Source organism: Dinoponera quadriceps, unplaced genomic scaffold (genome assembly GCF_001313825.1).
Source record: "Dinoponera quadriceps isolate SergipeBrazil2010 unplaced genomic scaffold, ASM131382v1 scaffold405, whole genome shotgun sequence".
Taxonomy (NCBI): Eukaryota; Metazoa; Arthropoda; class Insecta; order Hymenoptera; family Formicidae; genus Dinoponera; species Dinoponera quadriceps.
In genome coordinates this window covers 188,672-212,983 of record NW_014554754.1, presented here as the reverse complement: position 1 = coordinate 212,983, position 24,312 = coordinate 188,672, and the positions used below count along the sequence as shown (strand labels likewise).

The window sequence follows — 24,312 nt, the reverse complement described above, 5'->3', positions numbered from 1 at the left end:
GCCCGTTTATAAAGAATTTCTACTAAACACTTGTTATATATAACTGTGTTATAACACAGTACACTGTACGGGAAAGTTTTATTGGCAAAACTTCCTTCGTTAATAACTTTTTAATGAACAATGAGCGACGGCTTAAACCTCCTGTAGGTTATTCAGGAAAGTAATTTCTACCATATATGTCAAAGTCAGTGAGAGCAGGTCCCCTATTCAGTATTTTTACTATAATTTACTATAATCAGTAAGAACGATAAGTTAATAAGAGCCGTTGTTGCGCGAAATTGTCAATCTTGGTGGGATGATAAAATTGCCCGACAGTGTGACGCACGCGCCGAACTTTTTTCCCAGACTTTCAGCGGAATGGTATTGTGTACTAACCGTCTTTCCACCGTCGAACCGACCCTCTTAACTCGCAATTAATACTCGTGCCGATGAATAACTCTTTAAAAATCGGACCTTGTAGACTTTGACAATATTCAACGCCACACTATACGCAACTTAAACACTATTTCTGTCTCAAATATTCCGTAGACTTTTGACATTTTTAAAGAGACGTTTGATATTAATTAATATCTGTGTCTCTGGTCGACTAGTCATGATCACGCGAGTCTCAGTGCCACGGATTATTATCCGTCATGACGTAACGGTCAAAAGCGGCTTCTCAATGAATATCAACTAACAGTAACATAACATTAATAATAACATCAATATTATAATTTCCACAACGTAACTGTTGCATGATACACTCAGTAATGTAACTAATATATAATGCACGCGTTATATTGGATTTACATTATCGAGTGAAAAATTATAACGTTGATGTTATGTTACTGTTAGTTAGTTAGTGTTCACTGGAAATGTTGCACCAGGTCAGGAAGGAGGAAGCCCCTGGCAGCGATGCATCATATATATTTCCAGATGTATATATATATATACGAGGGCGGTCCGATAAGTACTTAGCCTACAAAAGAAAAACGAAAATTTTGGAAAAGTGGCGATTTATTTCTCAACATAGTCTCCTTTTAGCTCGATACACTTGACCCAACTTCTTTAACCCATCTAAAAAATACGTTTTCTCGAAGTCTGCAAAGTACGTGGCGGCGATGACCTCGGCGAAATTGGTCGAATTGGACTACGAACTGCTGCCCCATCCACCGTATTCTCCAGATTTGGCCCCGTGCGACTTTTTTTTGTTTCCAAACTTGAAAAAGTCACTCGCCGGGCAGAAATTTGAGTCGAATGAGGAGGTCATCGCCGCCACGGAGGCCTACTTTGCAGACTTCGAGAAAACGTATTTTTCAGATGGGTTAAAGAAGTTGGAGCATCGCTGGGTCAAGTGTATCGAGCTAAAAGGAGACTATGTTGAGAAATAAATCGCCACTTTTCCAAAATTTTCGTTTTTCTTTTGTAGGCTAAGTACTTATCGGACTGCCCTCGTATATATAAACGGCCCCACTTTCTTAAATATTCGACGCAATATTGTCGATAAAATGAATCGTCGAATAAGTTTTTAGAAGAGACGCAGAGAAACTGCGTCTTGTTTCTCCCGCCGTTAAAACGTTCGAGATGAACAAAACCATCGTTAGTCGCACCTGGCGGCCGAAACTTGCTCGTTTCGCGGCCGACCTCGTCGTTCAGTTGCATTTAGCCGGTCGCTCTTCTCCCGCATGGCAGTAAATACTTCAACTAACGTATCTCAACACGATAAATACTTGGCTAGACGCGCGCAATACGATTTAATTCGATCTCTATTCTCGATGTAGACTAATACAAACTTCATTACCGATGCTCAGCGTAGTCGATCGTTTCCTAGCAGCTATTACAGTAGGAAAGGAATGTGTATGGGGACGCCTCTAGAAGAGGGATTGCTCCGTCTATAATTCTTTCTGGGTTTACGACGCGCGGAGTATTCTCCTCACGCCCTGCGCGTCATTATTCCTTTTCTTCTTTCTTCTCCGCGGCCACCATTTTACTTTCCGCTTATGCCTGCAACTGCGCACAACGCACTTTTACGCTAATGGTCCCCCAACCTTCGTAAAGAGCGACCCTAAATTTTCCGGAAGATTACGGCTATATACGGCGCTTGACAAAAGCGAACCAGGAAGGAAACGGAAGCGCGACGCCGGAAAGGATGTAACTGCGCGACGATGCGCGACGTAATGGCAACAACAACACGTAGAGAGACCGCACGTAGGAAGCGTGCCCGCGAGGAAATAAATCGCGCGGGAAAATTGATATCCGCGGAGTTCCGAGAGAAATCCGTGCGGGCTCCCAATGGCAGCGACGCGACGACGCCCCCCTCCGTCGCTGCCGCGAAATAACGAAAACTTTGGCCGCGACAAAGTCCGCAACTTCGCCCGGCCGCGCACTTCCGTCGACCTGACTCGCGAGGGTCGCGGGGTCGGGGCACCGTCTACACGCTGGTGGTGATCTGCTCGATGACGGTGATGTCGCGGTGCCGGCGCGCTCGGCTCCGATACGGGTCCTGATGGCCGAGGCCCTCCGGCACGCTCTTGCTGGGCCTGAGGGGCGCGTGGAACTGATGGTGGGGGTGGTAGTAGTGCTCGACGTCGTGCACCCGCTCGAAGTCCCGCTCGCGCATATTGTCCTCCACCACGTCCAACGGCACGTGCAAGGACTGCGACTTGGGGAGCCGGGGCCGCGGCGGTGGCGGACAGGCGCACGGCGGCGGCACCACGCCGAGGCTGGAGAGCCGCGGCCCCGGTAGAATCGGCGATGCCGGTTGCCGGCCCCAGCCGACCAGGAAGAGCAGGGCAGCGCCGCACAAGGAACTCAGGGTGCACGCGTAGTAGCCCACCCGCGGGCTGCTCTCGTTCATGTAACCTGCCGAAGGTGTGCGCGCGTTATTCCCAGAGCTCGTGTGCAACGGGGAGAGGGGGAAGGGCAAGAGTCGAATCTATTTCCTTGTCTTATACGCGTCGCGCGGACAATCAGGTTTGGAATTCCGCCGGTTAAGAATTTAAGCCTCTTTACCGAAACTTACAGCTCTGGTAGCGCGCGCGCTCTGGTAACACGCTCCAGTCGCTTGCGAGTACGCCCGGCGGCGTAGTTGTCACATTTCCTTAAATATTCTCTCGGAAACCCGCGGCTAAACTGGCGCATTTCCCGGGCCCCGTGTGTGTGTGTGTGTGTGTTGTTATTATTATTAAGGACACCGTCGTTAAATTCACATGAGAGTACCGTAAGACTATTAGAGAGGGACGGATTTTTAACAAGGACGGGAACAGGATTTGTCCGCGCGTACGCGCGCACACACACACACATATACACACCTTAGTCCCGTGCAACATTTTGAACGCGCGAAAAACTTGTCTCAAAGGGAGCATCTGCGAATTTTCGATACGCGCGTACTGGCTTATCGAAATCTCGCGTGGAAAAGATTTTACGTACTATTTTTGTCATCGAGCGAGTGCAAAATTCAATCTCGCGAGCACGAACGGCGTCCGCGTCTACGTTGTACGGAGAAAAAGGTTTCTTTGGATTTAGTTTGATTCAAGTTTGTTTAATGTAAATAACAAAATTTAATATCATACATCATTTTGTTTAAAGTGTTGTTTCACTAAAGTGAACCATGTTGTTTGAACGGTATTATTTAAGAAAAATAATATCTTGTTTTCAATACGAGGTACTATTTAATATTTTACATCGCGCAAAATTTGAGTATTTTTCACCACTCCCTCCCCTTCGTCACAAAGTTTGGACCCTCCTCCAATATTACGTGACACGTGGAATTGTCCCTCGCCCTCATCCGCCGACACATAGAATAAAAAAAATAGCTTATGACCCTCCCTCCCCTCGCAGTGTAACATAAATGTTGAATGACCCCACAAAAATTCCATTTTATTACGTATTAAATATTGTTCCGCTAAACCAAAAAGGTTCTTTAATATTTCTCTAACATAATGTAATTTCTTTCAAATAATTTACTGCTCACAACCATTGTAATGTTTGGATGAAAATATAAAAGAAATGTATTATTTGACATTTAAGATAGAAAGATATTTATTGTTTGAGAAACCAAACAAAATCCTGTTTGTTGAATCAGACATTCGCTTGTTCGTTCTATTCCAAAAGACAAATTTGTTTCAATTCAAGAAACTGCATTAAATCCAAAAGAAATCTTTACCTCTGTGTACACGCGCACGGGAAAGATAGATTCGGTTTCTGCAACTGAATACGCTGGAAAAAGGATTTAGTAATAAATACTAAAATTTGGTGAATATTTGCCGACCAAACATTTAATTACCGCAACCAAATGTTTTAATTCCGCATACTATATATACATTACTGTAATTCCGTATATTACATATTTAGTGTACGGAACTAAGTTATTTGGTTACAGTAATCAAATATTTGGTCGGCAAATATTCGCCAAATTTTAGTAGTTATTACCAAATTCTTTTTTCAATGTAGAGACCGGATGAAAACTCAGTGACAAGAAACGATATCTCTGTTACCGCGACTGAGAGACATTCGTGTTGATATTCAGGTGCATTGGAACTCGGTTGGGATACGACTGAGAACAATTGACCGAGAGAGGGAGAGAGAGAGAGAGAGAAGGGAGTATAAGCTCTTGCAGGTATGTTTCTGTTCTGTTGCAACGGAGTTTCCATCTGGTCCTCGGGAAACCGGTAAAATCTAGTTACACCAATGGAATTGTTTTTTTCCGTACGGCGGAGTTCGCAGCAATTGCCGTACTACAAAGAGGAAAATATCGATTTCTCGTCACTGATAATTGCGCCGCTGTTATTAGGTGCAACTTTTCCCAACGCTTAACTTCTCAAGTGTCTATTTTCCAAGTTTCCCGCGAAATGTCCATAATCAAAGTTCGATTCCTACCGCAAGCGCGATTTGTCGCGATAGCTCGTGAAGAAATCGGGGGAAACGAGAGTTCTTCCCGAGGAAGTTCGCGTTCTCTGACCTGTCGTACCTGTGAGAGGAACTCCGAGTAGAATCGGTAGAGCTTCCGCAGCTTGTACCAGAGCCCACGACCTGGCGAAGTGTCTGGCCCGCAGTCTTTCCAGAGCCAACATCTTGAGGGAGTAGAGCGCGCCGCCGAGAGAAGCGCCGTAAAGCCCGGAGGCCAGTACAAGTCCATGATATCCTTGTACGCTACCAAGCGCCACTTGAGCTATGGCTTTAAGCAGAGAGGAGAACCTAATTCGAATCGCTTGGTCTCCTCGAGAAGGAGCGATCTTCGGGTCTATACATCCGCGAGTTGTTCGGCCGCGAAACTCGAGCAACCAGAGTTCGCCTGAGCTCGTCGTTATACACGAAACTCCGGATTTATCGGGCGAAATTTACGAGTCGATAACGTCGTGTCGTCTCCAAATTGGAGTAGTTCCGATGATAATTTTGATTTCTTCATGATACTCCCGTGAAGAAAGAGTCGACGGCAAAGTAAAGAGCCTACCTTACAGCCGAAAAGATCGCGCGCGTGAAATAAATCAAAGAGACGAAAATGAACGATCGTTTAAACCGAAGGAAGATGATTTAAGGTAGTTGGTCCGTAGTGTGTCGGATTTATTTTTTTATTTTTCCTATTAATGCTTTATTTATTAGTCAATTGAGCTAATAGAAGTGCAGACATAATAGAAAATAGTATATAAATATTTACATATGTATATTTATACATATATCGCGGGCGTTACTATAAATTGTAAATTTCTTATGGCTATATCTTCAAGACAAAATGGTAAAAAATTCTGACATTTTTATGATATAATTATAATTTCTATATTAATCCTTAATATCACAATAGTTTTTCATCAAAATCTTAAATGTGGTTTCAAAACAGAAGTTAAAAATTGGACATTAACCTCAACGAATACGTATAAAAAGTGTCATCTTCAGTTCCCAGTGAGCAAGGAACATTAAATTAACGTTTAGAAATGTTGACTTTACGTGTATTTCTTCAATTATCCCGTTTCTTAATATTATTATATATTGTACATATTTTAAAATTATTATTTCGTAATATGAAAATATTTTAAAACATTACGGAAAATATTTTTTTAAATATTACTTTGACATTTATTTGAGGTCAATACGACAGCTCAAAATTACTCATAAAATGTGGATTTAGAAATAATATTGATAATATATTATTATATTTCTATTGTAATATCATTTTTTGTATTGTTCTAATATGTTTGAATTTCGCTGTCGGTCCGCTATTTCAAGAAATTTTGTGCGTGATGACCCAAGTAAAAAGTACATAGGCAATAATCAAAGACTGCATGTTCTTATGGTTAAATTCGTCTTGCACGCTTTCGTGCTGGAAGCATCATTCTATCTTCTTTCGACATGTAATGAAGATAAAATCAAACTTTCGGCACGAAAGCATGCAAAACGAACTTAACCTACATGTGGCCACCTCCAGTCAGTAAGTAATAAGACTACTACCAGGGTCCTTATTGTTGAAATAATTGCATATACGTAAGTGTCATTGCGTAGGTATAATTATATCATAAAATAGCTGCGCAACGACACTTACATATAAAGCATTTCACGAATAGGTGCCCAAAGTGGTATTCACAGGCATTATTGACAGGACGTTCAAATGTTATCGTTTCATTAATATTATCTAAAAAACATTATGGGGATGAAAAACCTTAGAGCTTACGTTATGTGCAGCGTTATGACACTTCCATTTCAACATTATCGAAATCTCCAAATTAGGGTCAAAGTTTGTTCTGATAATGATATTGTATAAAACATTAAATACGACGCATTTGAAAACGTTACACGTTATCGAATATCGTTGCAATAACATCGTAGTAATGATTTTTCGCTTACTGGTTCGCTTACAGCAGCTTCCGGACGGTCAATTGTTTCCTAACTTTGCAGACGCGCAGATAGCATTACCATCAATAATGCAGCTGAAATTTCAAAGGTTTCCTTAGGAAAATGAGGGACTAAGAGAATTTGACGGACCAACTACCTTAAAGCTAGGGAAGATTCAGGATATTATAACCGATATAGAGGCAGCAGCACCGCCGGCGCCGATTAAACGTGAGCGCGTCTACCGGAGCAATTTGAACTCGCGCTCGTAGTTAACTAAACGAGAGCGCGGGCGCGCGCGTCTACGAAAGTAGCCCGACGGCGAAAGTTCGAAAACGACCACAAGGTGTATACTGACCGACTCCGATGAGCGCCGCTTGGCAGAGATATTGCCTGGACACGAGGCACTGAGCGGAAGGTCTGGCGGTAACTACCCCCCATGCCGCGCATCCCAGAGCCGCCGCCAAGCCCAGACAGGTCTGCAGCAACACCAACGCGCTGGCCTCGAGCCCGTCCTGGTAGCCTTGCACTGCCTGAAAGTGATGTTTCTCATTAAGGGATCGCCGCCCGCGAAAACGCGCCGCACGCGCCGGATCCGGACGATAACACGGACAATGCCGCGCCGCTAATGACGGACCGCCCGTCTCTAATATCGATTATCGAAATTGGCCCGTCTCTGGTGCCGTGATTAGAGGGCGGGGAGGGAGGATCTCCCATCGAAATTCGGGGGCTCGATCGATTCGCGAACTCTCGCCCCCGGTAACTTCCAGACACTCTTTAACTACCAAAGCTGTAATAACTAACTAATATCCTTTCCGCAAAATAGATTACGGTGGTCTTAGGTGAGACTTGCGTCGTTAACCCCTTCGGTGGAAATAACCGGCGACGTCGCCGACGGCTTCGCCACCGACCGCCATGTTCAATGAACGTGAATAACCTCGTCAATTTTCCTCGGTGTACGTATATAAGGCGGCGGGAGGAGGAATTTTCATGACGTTTCATGAGACGCAATCGAGCGCGATCGAATGACGCGATAAAATCAAAGACGTGAAATTAAAGTTTCGCGCGGAAGTTTCGAGTCTCATATCAACGTACTCGCAATGATCTTACCCGTTGATTCTAGTGGACGCCCGGTGGGGCCGCGAATTCAGCTAAAATCACTAATGGGATTCTCACGGCGGGAAGTTACTACTAATTAAGGACCCTGCACGACTCCCTGCGTTAATCAGCAAACGCCTCAGGTGCGTACAGTCGCTACTCTCCCAGGAATAACCAAGTATACACAGTAAAAAACATCTTGTACTTGTGTTAAAGTCGATCCTTGTTAGAATTTTTGTGTTGAATTTTTAACACATCCGTGTGTTAATTTAACATATTGTGTTTATCTCAATATTTTATGTTCAGTCAATATTCAACATGCGTAAATATTAAAATAACACATTTTATAATTCGATTAACATATTATGGATAATAATTTCACTGAATATTATTGGTGGGATATTTTGTACGTTAAAATTTATAGAGAAGTTGTGTTAATTACTTTCAATAACGGTTCTCATCTTAAACAATATGAAATACATGTTAGAGTTAGAGCGTAATATGCGAGGTTAGGTCCCGCGTTCGAATCTTATCAGTGATGAGCATGTTTCTCAAATATGATATTGCTTCAGTCAATTAAATGATGTATAAATTGAGAAAATTTCGAGCAAAATCATTGAAGAACAACGGGTATAAAGAAGAAATGATAAATAACAATTTTCCAGTGTGAAAATTACACATTTGTTATATTTGACATTATGAATATGTCAGTTTAACATACAATTTGCTTCTAAATAATACGAAACTGTTACATATTTTGTGTTAACGTTTAATGTAATATTTGAGTTACTTTTCAACATATTCACCTTGTATTAAATTAACAGGATGAATTTGACTGGACGAGACATAGGAAATCTGTTAAATTTGACACAATATTTTTTACCGTACAGAATTCGACGTAATGTCCGTCTTCCAAGTAGCGCTGAAGCGGAACGACGACGGATCATGAAATAAGACTCTCAAGAACGAAACGAGGAAATGAGATTCGCTCGATTCCACTTTGTGTGTCGCGGAAACGCGCGTCCGCGATCGGTCGTTATTTTCCCGAGGAGTCCACTGTCAAAGAGACATGGCGGTCCTCTCGCCTCTCTCTCTCTCTCTCTCTTGCTCGCTCACTATCGCCGAGTGCACTTACGATATAGAAGGCAGGGGTGTAGAGACCGAAACCGGCAGCGCCAGCGGCCAGCATGAGCATCCTCACAGGACGCGATCCCATAGGACTCAGGTCGAACAGCGGCTGCTTCGGTACCTTGTTCGCGGACTTCTTCTCCTTCACTTTACCGCGCTGATTCTTCAGATGTAATATGGCGCGCCGTTGCGGATGGTACAGCGAGGCACTCCGGTAAATCAGCCCCAGGAAGAAGGCCAACGAGAGTGCTCCAGTTACCGATTGAAGCCCCAGCCTCCAACCCAGCTTCCTGCGGGAACAGCGCGAGCGCGTTTATGATCTTCTCCCGCGGAATTTCTCGAATCAGCCGACACGATTCCTTACATATGTATTCTCGTGGCTTTGCGCGTTCTGCATCGTGCGAGTGAAATTACATATTTTCGAGAGGAAATCTCTCTCTCGCCCTTTTTTTCTTGCCGTTTTATCGCCAATTAATTCAACTTCCCGTTCGTGAATAATCGCCGAATGTTTAAACATTTGTTCACACAATCGAGTCTGCGCGTTTCGGTGCGTGTAATGTATTAAACGCGTATACAGGTGCGCGATTTGTTTAAAGTAATTGTAGTAACAAAATTAGTTTTTTAAGAATTCGTTGGAACTTGCACTGTACAGGATATCCTATTTTATTTTTGACAGTCAAATATCTCAAAAAAATATAAGAGATATGAGAAAATGTTTCAGACAAAAGTTATACGGTCTCAAGGGGGAGAAATAATGATAAAATTAAGAAAAAAAAAGACAATTTTTCAAGGTCATATAAAGGTCATTGCCATTTTTTTAAATAGAATGTGGTATTTTTTCTTGAAAAATCTGAAAGAGCATTTAACCCTTTGACGCGTACGGACTTGGACATGTACGGCCTTACGAGTCAAAGGGTTAATTTTATATAAAATGGTCTTAGGACACCTTTGGCCTAAACTCATTATGTAAGGAAATATTCCATGAAAAAAATCTCTATTTATAACGTTTGTCTGAAACATTTTTCCATATTTCTTATATTTTTTGAGATACTTGACTGTCAAAAATAAAATGGGATATCCTGTATATAAATTTAAATATGACCTAATTATTGGCGCAATTAGAAATATATTGATTTGGAAGTTGAGATATTTATAAAGATGACACTTTTTATATGTATTTCTTGAAATTAATGTCCCACTTGTAACTTCTATTTCTAATTTCTTCTAATTTAAGACTTTAGTGGAACACTACTGTGATATTATGGAGTAATATCTTTATATTACTCCATATTCCTTGTATGTCTTTACATACAAATATTTCAGAATTATTGACCATTTTGTTTTGAAAATACAGCAGTGTAAAGTCCATAACTTATGGGAATATTTGAATGTATGTACATATGCATGGAATATTTGATTGTATGTACATATGCATATATGTAAACATATATATATTTCTTTCTATTATCTGTGCATTTTTATTAAATTAACTAATATATAAATATAGTATTAACAAGGAAAATAAAAAATAATATTTTCATACTTGTAATACTATATACATATGTCTATCTCAATTTCATTTAAAATTCATATTTATTACTTAGATAATAAAATAAATACAGAGGGACGTAATTTTGCTTGATAAATAATAAATTTATGGGTGGCCTCTTTGACGCGATACGGAAGATACAGCACTCTGCGATACAACTACCTTAATAACTTAAAAACTATCACGATTAGATTACAAGAGAACCCGTAAAGATTTCGCCTAGCCGAGTGAATTTCTTGCCAAAGTGCAACTCGAGCGCTGAACTCGGCGTCACGGGAAACATGTAAAGATGATCGATGGGATCCTATCGCGAGATACATCCGGTAGAGACAAGAAACGGGAATCTCACGCCGGAAACTTTGTAAAAATCTGCGTAATTAATTTGACGAGATAATAAGAAATCGCGGCGCGTTGAAACCATGAAGTTTGACGATCTCGTGGATTTTTAAAGTTCAAACATTATGCGTTATTATATCCGAGAGGCTTCCGCAACTTGTTAAATAAAAGTTGCGTGATAAAATGGTTCTCACGTGACAGAGATATAGCGATACTATTTGCGATGTGCGACGGTATTTCCATACTATTTCGTTACGCAAGTATAATAGTTACGAAGTTCACGCGTGTACAAATACGCGTTGCGCCGGCCGGCGATGTCGCGTTTATAACCGGAACGAAAAAGTCCACACTGTGCTATCACTTGCTCCGCCGTCGTATTATTCTTTAAGCCAAATTTGACAAGGGAATGTATTAAACCTGTCGGATATTAATAGCCTGTGCGGAACAGCTCGGCGATCTTTAATATTTTCGTAGCACGGTCAGACTGCGTCCTACGACGAGTTTCGTTTACTTCAATATTTTAGCAGAACCGAATAATCGGTGCTCCAATCGAGATGAAAAGCGGCTAAACGAGACGACCATTTCGTAAAATGGAAATTTAATCCTTTGGATATTTTCAAAGCGCACGAGCACACGCACGCACGCACGCATGTACACACACACACACACACACACACACACACACACACACACACACACACACAGATGTGTGTGTTTTCTCTAAATCGATAATTTTAGACACTGTAAAGCCTCCGTCACGATCGGTTTGGTTAAAACCGATCGACGGTTGGAATTTGCGTTTTCAGTAATATTTCAAAATAACAACGTCGTCATAAAATTACAACGGCAAATTGTAATAGTAGTATTCAGGTATTCAGGTCAAGAGATGAAAGGCGAAAGGGGTGGGGAGGGGACTTAAAGGAAAAAGGGAACGTTGGCTTTCAAATCCGGGCATTAAACGGCTAGAAGAAAATAATTAAACCGCTAGCTCGTGGAATTAGCTCTCGCGCGCCCTAATTACATTCAGAAATACAATTATTTAAACATACGAACGCTCTTTACCTTCCTCCCTTTTCTTTTTATTAAATCCCTTATAACCGCGTTTCTCCCCGGCTTTCGCCCCTTGAGTGGGAAATACGTGCGGACGTAGCCGTAAAAATTTTTACGCCCTCCCATTCGTACGCGAATGGAGGAGTATTCGCGAATATGCATATACCTCCCCCTCTCCCCCCGTGCGCGGTGATATTAAAATAAGAAATAAAATAACGGCGGCGGCGGGGGGCGAGGCCGGCAGGTTTCCTCGGTACGTATTTAACATATCGGTGAGACGGCGCGAGTGTTGCGCTTTAAAGCCCTCCCTTGTCCCTTTGGCGCTTGGGATAATGAGGCACCGGCCTCATGACTATTCATAGTACATATCCGGTTTTTATCGCGGAACGTTATCTCCGCGCGCGAGCGCTCGAATTTATTTCCCGCGGCCGCGTCGCGCGCCTTTCCTCGTTCGCTCGCCATCGAAAATGCAACGTGCATTAAATGTTCATCGCGCATTCGCAAAGATCGTCCGATAACGCACGTGTAACAGACCGCATCGTCGTCAGTCGGCCGATCGCCACGCGTTTCACGTGTTTTCGTTACGGGGGGTGGGAGGGAGAGAGAGAGAGAGGCAGAAAATGCGCGGTGGCTCGTGTTTTTTCACGGAACTCCGTGTCATTACGAGCGGAATTATATCCGCGCGCCCACGCGCCATCTTCTTTGCTTGGAACACATCTCTCGATCGTGTTCGATCTGCGCCACCGTCCTACGCGCGCCACGGTAAGTTTAAACCGCGTGCGGCTACCCACGCGCGCGGGTATGACGGTGTGACGGTAGCGGCGGATCCAACAATTCGCGTTCCCCTGCGAGCGGCCGGTTGAATTTTTGCGACAACACCGGAAAATAGACGCGCGCGTTCCGCAATTCCGTCGCGATCAGACGTTCCTTCCGGTCAAACAAATGCCGCTCGATCGAGAGGCTATTTTATTTATTTTTCAGCGCGCTGTCGTTTCGCGCACGAGCGATTAACCATCGGGTCGACGCTACGCAAAATATGTGACGCACGATAACGTCCCCGGCGGAGAAAATATAATGCCGCGGGTGTGTGCGCGTGTTATATTTGCCCCCGTCTAAAATAATATTTGCGCTAGATACTACATATTCATCGCGTATTGATTCGGGCCAATAGATTTGTCCGACGAGCGGATAAACAGCCGGTCGAGGTCCGTCGAGCGTAATCCTCGATTAATTTTTAATACGCTCCTCCTCCGCGGCGCTTTTCACGGTGAATTAATGAGCGCTTCCACCTCGGCCGGCGCGCTTACATTTTTCAACCTTGGTACCTTGGCGCGCGAGACAAGCGGGTTCGCGATTTGGAGGAGGGAAAGGGGGAGGCAACACGAGAGGCGTCCGCTGTAAAAGGAACAAATCTAACATCGCCGCCATCATAATCATGGAAGAAATTCGCGGCGCCCCGGGTAAACCGTATCCGCATTGCGGTTGATTCCCGCTCGAGAATAAAACACGGATTATCCGCCGTTGGTTTTTACGACAACCGTTTTAATCCGCCAGCGCGGAAGGGTTAACGGAAACGGAGGATTTAACTCACGCTAAGACAGACTTGATTAATCTAATCCGTCCGCCGAAAAATCGGCGCGCGCACGCGACCTCTCGTGAAAATTTCGGCGATTCTCCGCGAGTGCAACTCCCGGGGATCTTTCTTCTTGGGGATCGACGCGCAATCTCGCGTCAATTAAGATGCCGGTATATCAAAATTCCCCGCCGTAACACAATCCGGTGTGTACCGCCGACCCGCCGGACAAACTTAGCCAGTTATCGAGTAAGCCATATCGACTTAGCGCGAGTTGCTCTCGTAGCAACCTGATGATATCACGCTCGCCGGTCCAGAAGAGCCCGATCTCTAATTGGATATGCTTTTATATACCCCGGTAGGACCTCGTTGCGCGGTAACGGCAATTAAGCGGCGCGTTTAATAAGCCGCATCTCTCGTGCTGTGCAACGATCTCGCGTGTGCGGTCTATCTACGTGCGAAAGAGAGAGAGAGAGAGAGAGAGATCGAGTTTCACGCCGCGCGATAAATATTCCTCGTCGACGTTTGCGGTCTTCTTCCTACATCGCGCGTTCGAACCGCGTGAAATTCCTCGGGAGTACGTGTGTACGCGGCAATCGCGAGCAATATTTGCATTTGCCGCCGCATTCACGCCGAGTGGATCGAATCGATGCTAACTAACGAACCGCCTCCCTTACTGATCGCGAGGACTCGAAGCACCTATTTCGGCGGTGGTTCCGCGAAAGATATAAATAGTGGCAGAGGTAGCAGAGAGACGAGAGAACCCCGAAGGCTCGGCGGCCGAATAGAACGTTCAATTATTTCACGTCGAATCTGCTCTCTCTCTCTCTCTCTCGTTGTTTTTTGTGCCGGCGACGCCGGGCAGCGCGCGACGCAAACCCCGGGACATGCAGTCGCGCGAAAACCTACGATAAAAGGGTGGCGCGCATTGAAAGCAGTTCCGCCCGTATGTTACACGCGCGCGCGCGCGCGCGACCGCTCGACTTCTCGTCGTGTGCAATTTGTTTCGAGAGTCATTGTCGGCAGGTAAATATCGTTAGCGCTACCAGCACAAAATTGATCGTTTTTCAGCACGCGCGCGGCGGCTGCGGAAAGTCTCACCGGGGCTTATCGGCCGTCGTCTTGTCGATCGTACGTCGAGAGTCCTCGCGATAAATTATCGAGCGTCGCGCTCGATAATTAATCAATCGAACGAGATTTCTCCGAGGGGACCGATCGCCGCGCGCGCCAACGGTTTCGGATTTTCTCGCCTCCCGGCCGTGTCATCCGGCGTCGTAATTTCCCTGACACCGGCCGCTATTGTTCCGCGCGACGAGAAAATAACGAGTGATATTAAATTTGCATCGCGCGCGCCCACACGCGCGGGGAAATAGCGCGGCCGAAGGTTAATTGGATCGCTTCCGCCCGACTTGCGCGAGATATTGAGCAGCGCGGCATTCCTAAGCTCTCTCTCTCTCTCTCTCTATTGGTTAATCTATCCGCGCGTTTCTACCAGTAATACGATGCGATAACTCACCCGACGGCCTCCTTGTAGAAGACGCTGAAGAGCGCAATTCCCACGCCGGTGCCGGCCTGCACCACCATCTCGACGAACTCCCGCCGCTTTCTGAAGTAATTGCCCAACACCAGACTGGCGGTTTCCCTCACGAGGCCGGCCCCAGTGCCCAGTACCAGCCCGTAGCTGCATCGCATTTTACAAGAAAGAGTAAAAATCGCGCGCGCGACTTTACACACTCGGTACATACAAGGGCCTCGCGAGAGTCGAGTCGACGTTCGGGCTTTTTCGCGACGAAGGGGATAAGTCGGGGCGATTTTTATCGGAAAGCACGCAGCAGCTAGCCAGCAGCCGGCTGACTACGCGAACGGTGTCGCTGACGTTTCAAAGGGACTCGGAGAGAGCCCTGGATATCGGACGGCGGAAGCTCGTTTTATTTGAGAACCCCGCCTTTTTACCTCGTGGAGGGAGTTTCCCCTGCGATCAACCGGGATACCGTTTATCGCGCGTCGGCAATGCAAAATTTGTGCATGCGAAACGTGCATGGTCCTTGAAAGCGCGCCGGCCGTGCAATTATTATTACGCACCTAAGGAGCACTTGATGCATCTGGAGGGCGAAGGAGGTGAAGAGCGAGGCCAGGGCGAGCACGAGGCCGCCGATCACCGCCGTCAGCCTTGTGTTGCCGCGACGACACGCGCCGACAACCAGCGGCGCCGAGCCGCGGGAAACCGCGGCGCTCAACGCTCCTGCCCACACTGAAACAATGCGCCCGATAGTGTTGGTCGTGTTCCGATATATTCCATAATTAGGATCGCGATGATCAGCGCGCGACTGGTCCACTTGAGAGATCCTACACGCGTCGCTCCCAATTCTACGGCGCATCCCCCCACGCAGGACGAGCCGCGGCTGTTTTATTCGACGCTCTCTTTTCTCTCTCTCTCTCTCTATCCGTCTGTCTCTCGCTGACCGACAGCGGACGAGACGAGCTCGTTTGCTGATTGATTTGCTCCGAACGCTTCGTGCTAACGAGGAGAGCTCGCAAAACACTCCTCCCTTGGATTTCAACGGAACCCGGTACACGGTGGGCGTTCGCACCGGACGGAGCGGGCGAAAATATATTTTCGCATTTTTCGTTCCCGCCAATGCCCGCTTGGGATTCGGGAAGCCATTCTTGAAACTTGGCTCGATATTGGAAAATGTCGAAGACGAAAACATTTTTCGAAAACGTACCGCGACATTCGTACATAGAGAGAGAGAGAGAGAGAGAGCAGTTTTAAAATCTCGTCAAACTGTTTCCTTCCATTCGTAACGTTTTTCGCGAAAATTTCGACACTGACGCGTTTTCAAGATTTTACTCGACGAGCGTTAGCGCTATCTTTCAGGAAGAACTTGTTCTCGACGAACGGGGGAACGGAGTTCTTTAAAACCGTTTAATAACCGGGCCAACCGTATCGTCCAACCTGCATATCGTTATTTAAATTTGTTCCTTCATTATAGGAGTGCCCAACTAACGGCAACACGATACGACCGGAAGGCCGGAAGAGAACGACGAGGAAAGTTTTCCCTTCGCCTTTCGCTCTCCGAGGCTTCGTGTTTTCGACCGACGTCATCGACGTGCAGATTTATCGCCCATCACCTCGTAATTACTCCCGAAGGAGCATCGGATTTCGCAATTACCATGGAGTCTAACGTGAACTACGTTAAATTTTCTTCGAATAACCGTTAGATCGTTAAGCGCTGTTTACGAATGCGACGATGTGACAACGGCAGCAGCTAGCACGTTTTCAAATCTCATTCGGACGGCCTCCGAAAACAAGCAGCGGAGAAAGAAGTTACATCTCTGTTAAGAAGAAACTGACGGAGATTTACGAGCGAGACGAACATAACAGGATCAACCGTGAATTTATCGATCGCCAGGCTTGCGAATAAAAAAAATAAGGAAACGTGTCGAAGAGAAAGAGAGAGAGAGAGAGATCCGTGCGATTTCCTTCGCGCAATTCGGGCGCACTCGCGAAAATCCACGTTGGAATTTTTACACCCCCGATCGCGCGACGGCTCGAGCGAAAACTCAGATATCCGAGGGAAGCCCGGTGTATGCGTCGCGCGCGCACCGCAGACACGAAGACATCGCAGGCATGGAACGTGAACGTCGACCGATTTAATGGCATCGCGTCAAAGCGCACTATAGCTGATCTCTCTGTAATGCTAAAATTGGACGGGGCTACGTCAATCGTATCGACGTACGTCTCCTGTAATCTCGTAAAAGCATCACTTTTTATCCTTATACTTGGCGAAGTGGCGGAACGCCTCTCTCTCTCTCTCTTTCTTTCCCCCTTTTATAAATATCGTGCCAACTTCGCAAACGCGCCGAAGCGTTTCGCATAATCATACCCTCCGACACGGCGGATACGAATAATCGTGTCGAAACGCATTTGTACACGACAATAGAAATTTAACGGCCGCAGTCTCTTTACCAGCTCGTTCGATTCTTCAACGTGTCCGACTACTTGTCTACCGTTTGTCCTTCTGTCTAGAATTTCGAGTGTTCGGCAAATGTTTTGAGACAGTCGTCGTGCGATCGACACCGACGACCGAGCGCCAGATGGAGAAAATGCACGGCCGATCGGCTCGCGAATCTCTATTGGAAATTACGAGGATATATTATACGCGGGATTAAATCATAATTAACGGTACGATTAAATTCTCGATTCCGTGGTGATTAAAATAAGAAGCATAAGTTTTCACCGTCCATTTACACGAGTGTCAGGCAGAATTCGACCGTTTTAGTCTGAACAAGAAAAATAGCCGGCTAATTAAGTGTAAAATTGAATTTCTTCGCAAGAAAAAGCTCGGTATAATTAATCGAGAAAGAAGGCCCCCGTCAGATACTTACACATTTCAAGCTTCAGTTTTCGCGCAGGCGCGCCTTCGGTGTTTTTGCTCTCGCTAATTTAACATCCAATTAAATTCTCGCTTGGAAATAATGCGCAATAATTAATCCTCGAATAATATCCTGTCACTCGCATAAATCATTTATATATTAGCTCGCTAATACGATTTGAAAACGTGTGCCTGCAACACACACACACACACACACACACACACAGTTTTCCGGAGAAAATTTTCACCGGAGAGATATATCGTGGGAAGAGCAAACGCTCGCAACTGAATGGGTTTGCTGAGAAATTCAATACATCTGCAACGAACGGTCAACCTGACGCGAGTACATCTTCGCCGTGTGTACGAAAGTTTTGAGAAAACGACCCGTCCGCATCGAAATGCGCCCAAGGCGTGACATTATATCCAAAACGAAAAACTCGAGCGCGTACACATTGCGCCGCTACGTTCGGCGAGCCGTCTTTACGAAAATCACCACCTGCCGCAGTATGTCTGAAATTGTGTGTGCATGCGTGCATAATTACGTGCACGACAAGGCAAACACGCGACGACTCCTGGCTCGGCACTTTCGCGCACGTTTTAGAATTTTTCCCGGGAATTTCACGCATGCACACTCTTTTCGCATAAATTCAGGAATATCGACACGCTTTGCGTGTCGGGCGTATCGACGAGCGGCGCGAGAATATACAGGGTGTCACGGGTTCACCGAACGTTCCTCTCTCTCGAAATCAAAGACGAGAGAGTTGCACCGAGACATTATTTCATCTTTACAGTGATGTTATTATTTCGACTGCGCTTTGTACACAGCGATTCATCCACCGGTTCACCAACCCGTACTTGACGAATCAAACTGGATCGAGCGGGCGAAATTTGAAAAGTAATACATCGTCGCTCCAGCTGACGCGCTTCAACAGTTGAAGCTCGAACCCCGAGTAACCCTGCGAGCAGTATTGAGGATAAAACCATTCGATCGATGAAAGTTTCGAACGAACCTCGGAATGAATATGCATTGTCCGGTCTTGTCGCGACTTAAGAGAGCTTCTCGAAGAAATCCGAATATTGGTGCGCCAAAGCTTCAACAGGTAGCGACTTCGGCGACGTTCTTACGCAAATAATTTATGAGTCTGGACGTTTTTAGCGCTATTTGCGCAACGCTTGGCCAAATGGGGTGATGAACTCTAACTTTCTCTCTCTCTCTCTCTCTCTCTTCGTTTAGGATTTCCCGGATTGGATTTACAGGAAGCTTTTGAGCGCCACGTCGGATTTCTCCGGCGAAATATTTAAGAGCCCTTTCACGTTCCAGCGCTACCCGATTGTCGGTCCTCCCGTTTTTACGCAAGCCGCCGTTACTTTCAAGGTAGAGAAACGTTTTACCGGATAATCGCAACGCGCGAATTATCGTTCAGTTATTTCAACGTGAACGCTGTATCTTTCATTCTGCTTTCATTCGTTACCAACGATCCTTCCTGTCATAACTATTCGCCGATAGATTTACCACGAAGATCCGTTTGTTACGCTAAGAACAAACCGAGAGGGGGAGAGAGAGAGACTTCGGAATAAATTATCATTAAGCGGACGTTATCTTTTCAAATTCTCGCAGGGATGAAGCCGCGTTACACCGGCGGTGCGCCGGCATCATTTCCGGCTCGTCAGTCTTCTTTACGGAAAGAGCAGCCGGCGACTCGCGCGTTCGCGCGACGTTCGCGTTTCCACCCGTGAAACCCATACAAGGCACTCGAAAAGCAGTAAACACAGCGGGGGTTTATGTTTCCCATTACCACAGCTCAGATGATATATGAGAGGAGAGGAACCCGTCATCGGACGAGGCGGGATAATTTTTCAAAACGAAACGAACCGCGGCGATGACACTACGCTTTAAATACGTTCTCGGGGGGAATAAAAGGCCCTTTTCACGGCGATCTTGGCGCGCATCGGCAACAAGGAGCGCGGGACGGACGATAGCAGGTAGAGCCTTTGTTCCCGTTCGTCTCGTCCGTCATTACGTATTTCTCTTGTACCATGGCGTTCTCCTCAATGACGTCTCTTCTCGCGAGAGAGAGAGGGAGAGAGAGAACACGCGCTTGGCTACATGCTCTCTTTCTCCTCTAGTCGTTTTCATTCCCGAAGAATATTTTAACTACTTGGCGCATCGGCGTTGTCGAGCATAAGCTCGGCGATATATTTCGGCGTCGATAAAAGGCTGGTCTAACGCTACATCATTTCTCTCGCTCTCAGTCGGTTTCAAAGGATACCTCGAATTACATTTTCCGCAACTGCTTCCGCCAGCCAGCCAGCCGGCGGCGATTGTTGCCCCCTCGGCGAGCAATCTCCGTCATCACCGTGACTAATTGTCGGCAATTCGAGAGATTAGAAAAATGTGGAGAATGTTCCCATAAATACTGAGCCACGGAAAACCTTCCCTCCTTGACGGGAACGATTGAAAACGAGCAAACGTTCACTGTTTAAAAAAAATAAGAGGAAAGAAAAATGTTATTTTGGAGGATTTTAAATATAAAGTTCTGCGTCCAAGAATGAAATCTTCAACGTCGGAAACCAGCAGTTTGTAAGGAAAGGATGATGCGCAATCGCATTTTCGACGAGGAAAATCCGCACCGAATTATCCGAGGAAAACTCCCCTAAATTTACGTTCACTAATCCAGTTATTCTATATATTTTTTCGTTACGATCGTTTTTAATGGACTGATAGAAAGTTGGCGTCTCTCGCTGGAAGAGTCGTGTTTAACTCGGTATTTCTCGGTAACGCAGTAAAAGCACTACCGCCGACCGCTTTTTATCGAGTGTACGTAGCTTTTATTGCAAGAGGAAGAGAAGGGGAAGGAAAAAGAAAGAGAAGGGGAGGGAGGGAGGGAGAGAGAGAGAGAGAGAGACAGGAGATAAGAAAGCTCACCGCCAATATTTCGATTGTCCTCGGAAATCAATTTGAGTGCTCTCCTCTCCGTCGCTCGATGGAGAAAAACGTTAGGAAAGTAACTTTCGCAAGAGGAAGATCCCACACGGTATATCCCGCGGCATATATTTGAAGCGTATATATGATCGGGCAGGACTGGTGGAATTGAAGTTGGTTTTTCCTTAATGAAAATTCGATCCGCTACTTTTTCGAGGCTCTGTTTAACCTGCCATATTGACCATCTCTCGATAATCCATTCCCCGGATAAAATCTTTGCGACGAGGGGACACGTTCGAATTTTACGGAGTGATATTGTTCCATAATTGGAACGATTGAACGACGGCAGCTGTTTTATGAAATACGAATGGATGAGTATACATTACGCTCTCTCTCTCTCTCTCTCCTTCTGATACGCTAAATAAAAGATACAATAACCCTTATCGGAGAAAGAGAGGTGTGATAAATTTCACGCTCGTGATTTCGCAATATAAGAAATATGACGTCCGCATCGATCACATCACCTTCGCGTACACATAACGCTACTTAATGTTAGCTCGGTTAATCAAATCGGAAGTTGCAACGTGAACTAAATGCAGCTGCGATATATTGCGTATGACGTATACATGTACGATACGTACTATATGCAAGTCTAGAATGCACTCGTCTAGTCGCCAACGTACAATCGAGAATCGTTTATCACGCGTCCGAAGTTCTTCTATCAAGCACGTCTCTCTTTTTCAACCTGCAGTTCCTCCACACAGTTTTTCGAGATTTTGTAATAAGATTGTAGCTGAAGGGAACATGAAGGCTGTATGGACCGAGGAATTTATTGAAAAATGAATTTTACCTCGCATTTCCGGAAGACGAAAAAATAACAAGTAGGGGGCAAAATTGAATTAAAAATAAAGGAATTTGTTATGATTTGATATGAAAAGTGCGGATGGGTGCATGTACGTGCAAAAACGTTACTAAAACATAAACAATAATTGTGAGAGCTCGGTGATGGGGCGAAACGAACGTAAAACTTTACTGGAAATTAAAAATCTATGGTATTTTCACGATGGTCGGGGAAAACGAAAATTAAATTTAGCAGCGGAAATGGAAATTACATCGTGGAATAAAAGTTTTGAAATTTTCGAGCGGAAAATATAAAGTTTGGTAATCGATACTGTAAGAGTGAGAGAGGAGGGGGGGGGGGGGCAGTTACCTAGTTTCCTTCATGCGGTTCTTCGATCGATCGATATTTATTCTCAATATGTCAATAATAACAATTCTGCACCGCCTAAGGCCATCGTATATTTCACATCGTAATATTTCGGAAATAAAGAGACTACGAAATCATTTAATGAATAGAAAATAGCGCGATATAGCCGTAAGCACAAAACATTTTAATGAATGTTAACACACAGATAAATCGAGTTTCATTCGCGAGGCATTTATAATATTGAAAATTAAAAATTCGCGGTATGAAAAATCGATTTGACAAAGAATTTAGTTAAAATATCATCCTCCTCGCTTCTGCTCTCTCTCTCTCTCTCTCTCTCTCTCTATTTTTCTTTTTCCTCCGCCTCTTTCCGCCATACAAAATTATTCTTGGAGAATATTTGAAATATTTTCTTCTCCGCTTTTTCGTTGTGCGATCATACCCAAACATAATGCCGGAAAATGAACATCCGCGAATTTTCTCTCGGTAGAACACCGAGAGAACTCATCATCGCGTTCCACAGGCGACTCTTCATACCGGAGTCCCCACATTAAACGCGCCAGCACAAAGCCCCCGTCGTGATAATTCGCTGTGAACTGAAGATATCGACAGCGTGCGCGCATCGCTCATACCTCGGCGGGTACCAGCGCTAATTACTGAAGCATTGTCAATACTCGGCCGACGGTGGATATTGATGGTCCTACGGCAGCGGTGGCGACTGCCTCCTGTTCGAGTCTCCAACTTCGACGACGGCCGAAGTGGATAACTCGCGCGAAACTAGGTCTATCTCCGGCCGGGGCGCGCGCGTATCCCCGGGACACGACCCTCCAGTGTGCATCAGCGTCGCGATGCATCGCTCCGCGTGCGGTAAATCACTGGAAAGAAATCCCCGAAGCTCCGGCCGCCTTATGTCTTATATACACCGACCTATCGCACCTCCAGTCACGGCTGCCGCCGAGTGTCGGGATCACCCGGGGTGGGATCACCGACGAGCAGCACGTCGCGAGCTCTGTCGCAGTTTAGCCGAACGCCGTACGTCTCGCGGCGGCACGATATCGCATCCGTCACCGCGGGATTGTTGTTCGTATCGATCTCTCGACAGTGGGAGACAATTTCATTCGAACGAAAACAAGCGTGAAACTGAGAATAAACTGCGCCACGCGCGCACAGCAATGCGTGCAAAATTTAGCAAAATCGTCGGAACACACGTTTGTTTCTACGTGTCTCTTTCTCCATCTTTCTCTCTCTCTCTCTCTCTCTCTCTAGCTGATTCTCTCCCCTTTTCATTTCATTCCAATTATTTGCGTCAATTATTTCGTTACCGTCCATGCGTATCGTTAGTTGCACAAGATATCAGAAAGACTCAGCTCGTAATTATCGCTGGCTTAACCAACCAAATTGCAAGACAGGGATGGTTTCATTAAATCATCGTCGTGCAACGAGAGAGCTTTAATTATTCACGCTTATGATTAAGTTTCGCGTTAACAACGCCGGCTTGTTGAAGTGATAAAGAGAGTTATTAGGTTGCGCAATAATGACACTCTATAAGTCGTACGACGAGATTGCGTGCCGACGTCGTCGAGACGGTAGTGAGATTTTCGAACGGACAACAAAGCGGCGAGTCAGGTCCGAATAAGCAAGTTACAACGTGGCGTTCTGAAAAGAATTGCCAAGGACTGTTGTTGTCCTCTTCTTTCGCCGCAGAATTTAATATACGAGCACCACGTGAAACATGATTTCCATCGTTTGCACAATGAGCGTGGGATTTTATTTTCATTCCAAAAAGAATCGGGGAGTTTCTCCGAGAGCTTCAATGAAATTAATAAATCTTGCGCGCCGTGCGCAAGACCAAAATGTCTTTCACCGTGGCTCATTCTTCCGTTATCCATTCGTTAACGGTGGTAATGAAGTGTCTATTCGTTGATAATCCGAAACCGTCCGTTCGTTCCCGCTCTCTGCTGCTACCATTTTCGCACTTTCCAATTCTCTCTTTCTCCAGCTCTCTTTCCTTCCCATTTCGGCTACTCTCTCTTATTTGGAAACGGTGTTGTTGGCGCAACTCGCTTCCAAACAGGAGATGAGCAATTTTCCACTCCCGAATGCGATGCTATGTGTACATCGCCGTTTCTCTGAGCGAGCTTGACGTTGTCGTTCAGGGAGCAGGTAAATCGACACAAAGTCCGATATCATTCTACGATTGCGACGTTAGTTCCAAACCGGCGTGATTCGCAATAACGACATACTCCTGTACGCGATGTGCAAGTATAAGAC

General features: G+C 45.4%; 1 protein-coding gene across 1 annotated transcript in view; it reads right to left on the bottom strand.

Annotated features, from left to right (window-relative positions):
* Window positions 1-1,414: 1,414 nt before the first annotated feature.
* Window positions 1,415-24,312, bottom strand: part of LOC106741305 (monocarboxylate transporter 10) — a 69,363-nt gene continuing 46,465 nt past the window's right edge. The window contains exons 6-11 of the mRNA XM_014613125.1: window positions 15,618-15,786; window positions 15,052-15,216; window positions 9,035-9,317; window positions 7,160-7,334; window positions 4,949-5,155; window positions 1,415-2,841 (exon numbers count right to left, since the gene is read on the bottom strand). Coding sequence (XP_014468611.1) covers window positions 2,411-2,841; window positions 4,949-5,155; window positions 7,160-7,334; window positions 9,035-9,317; window positions 15,052-15,216; window positions 15,618-15,786 — 1,430 coding nt within the window. The 3' untranslated portion in view covers window positions 1,415-2,410. The remainder of the gene's footprint in view (window positions 2,842-4,948; window positions 5,156-7,159; window positions 7,335-9,034; window positions 9,318-15,051; window positions 15,217-15,617; window positions 15,787-24,312) is intronic.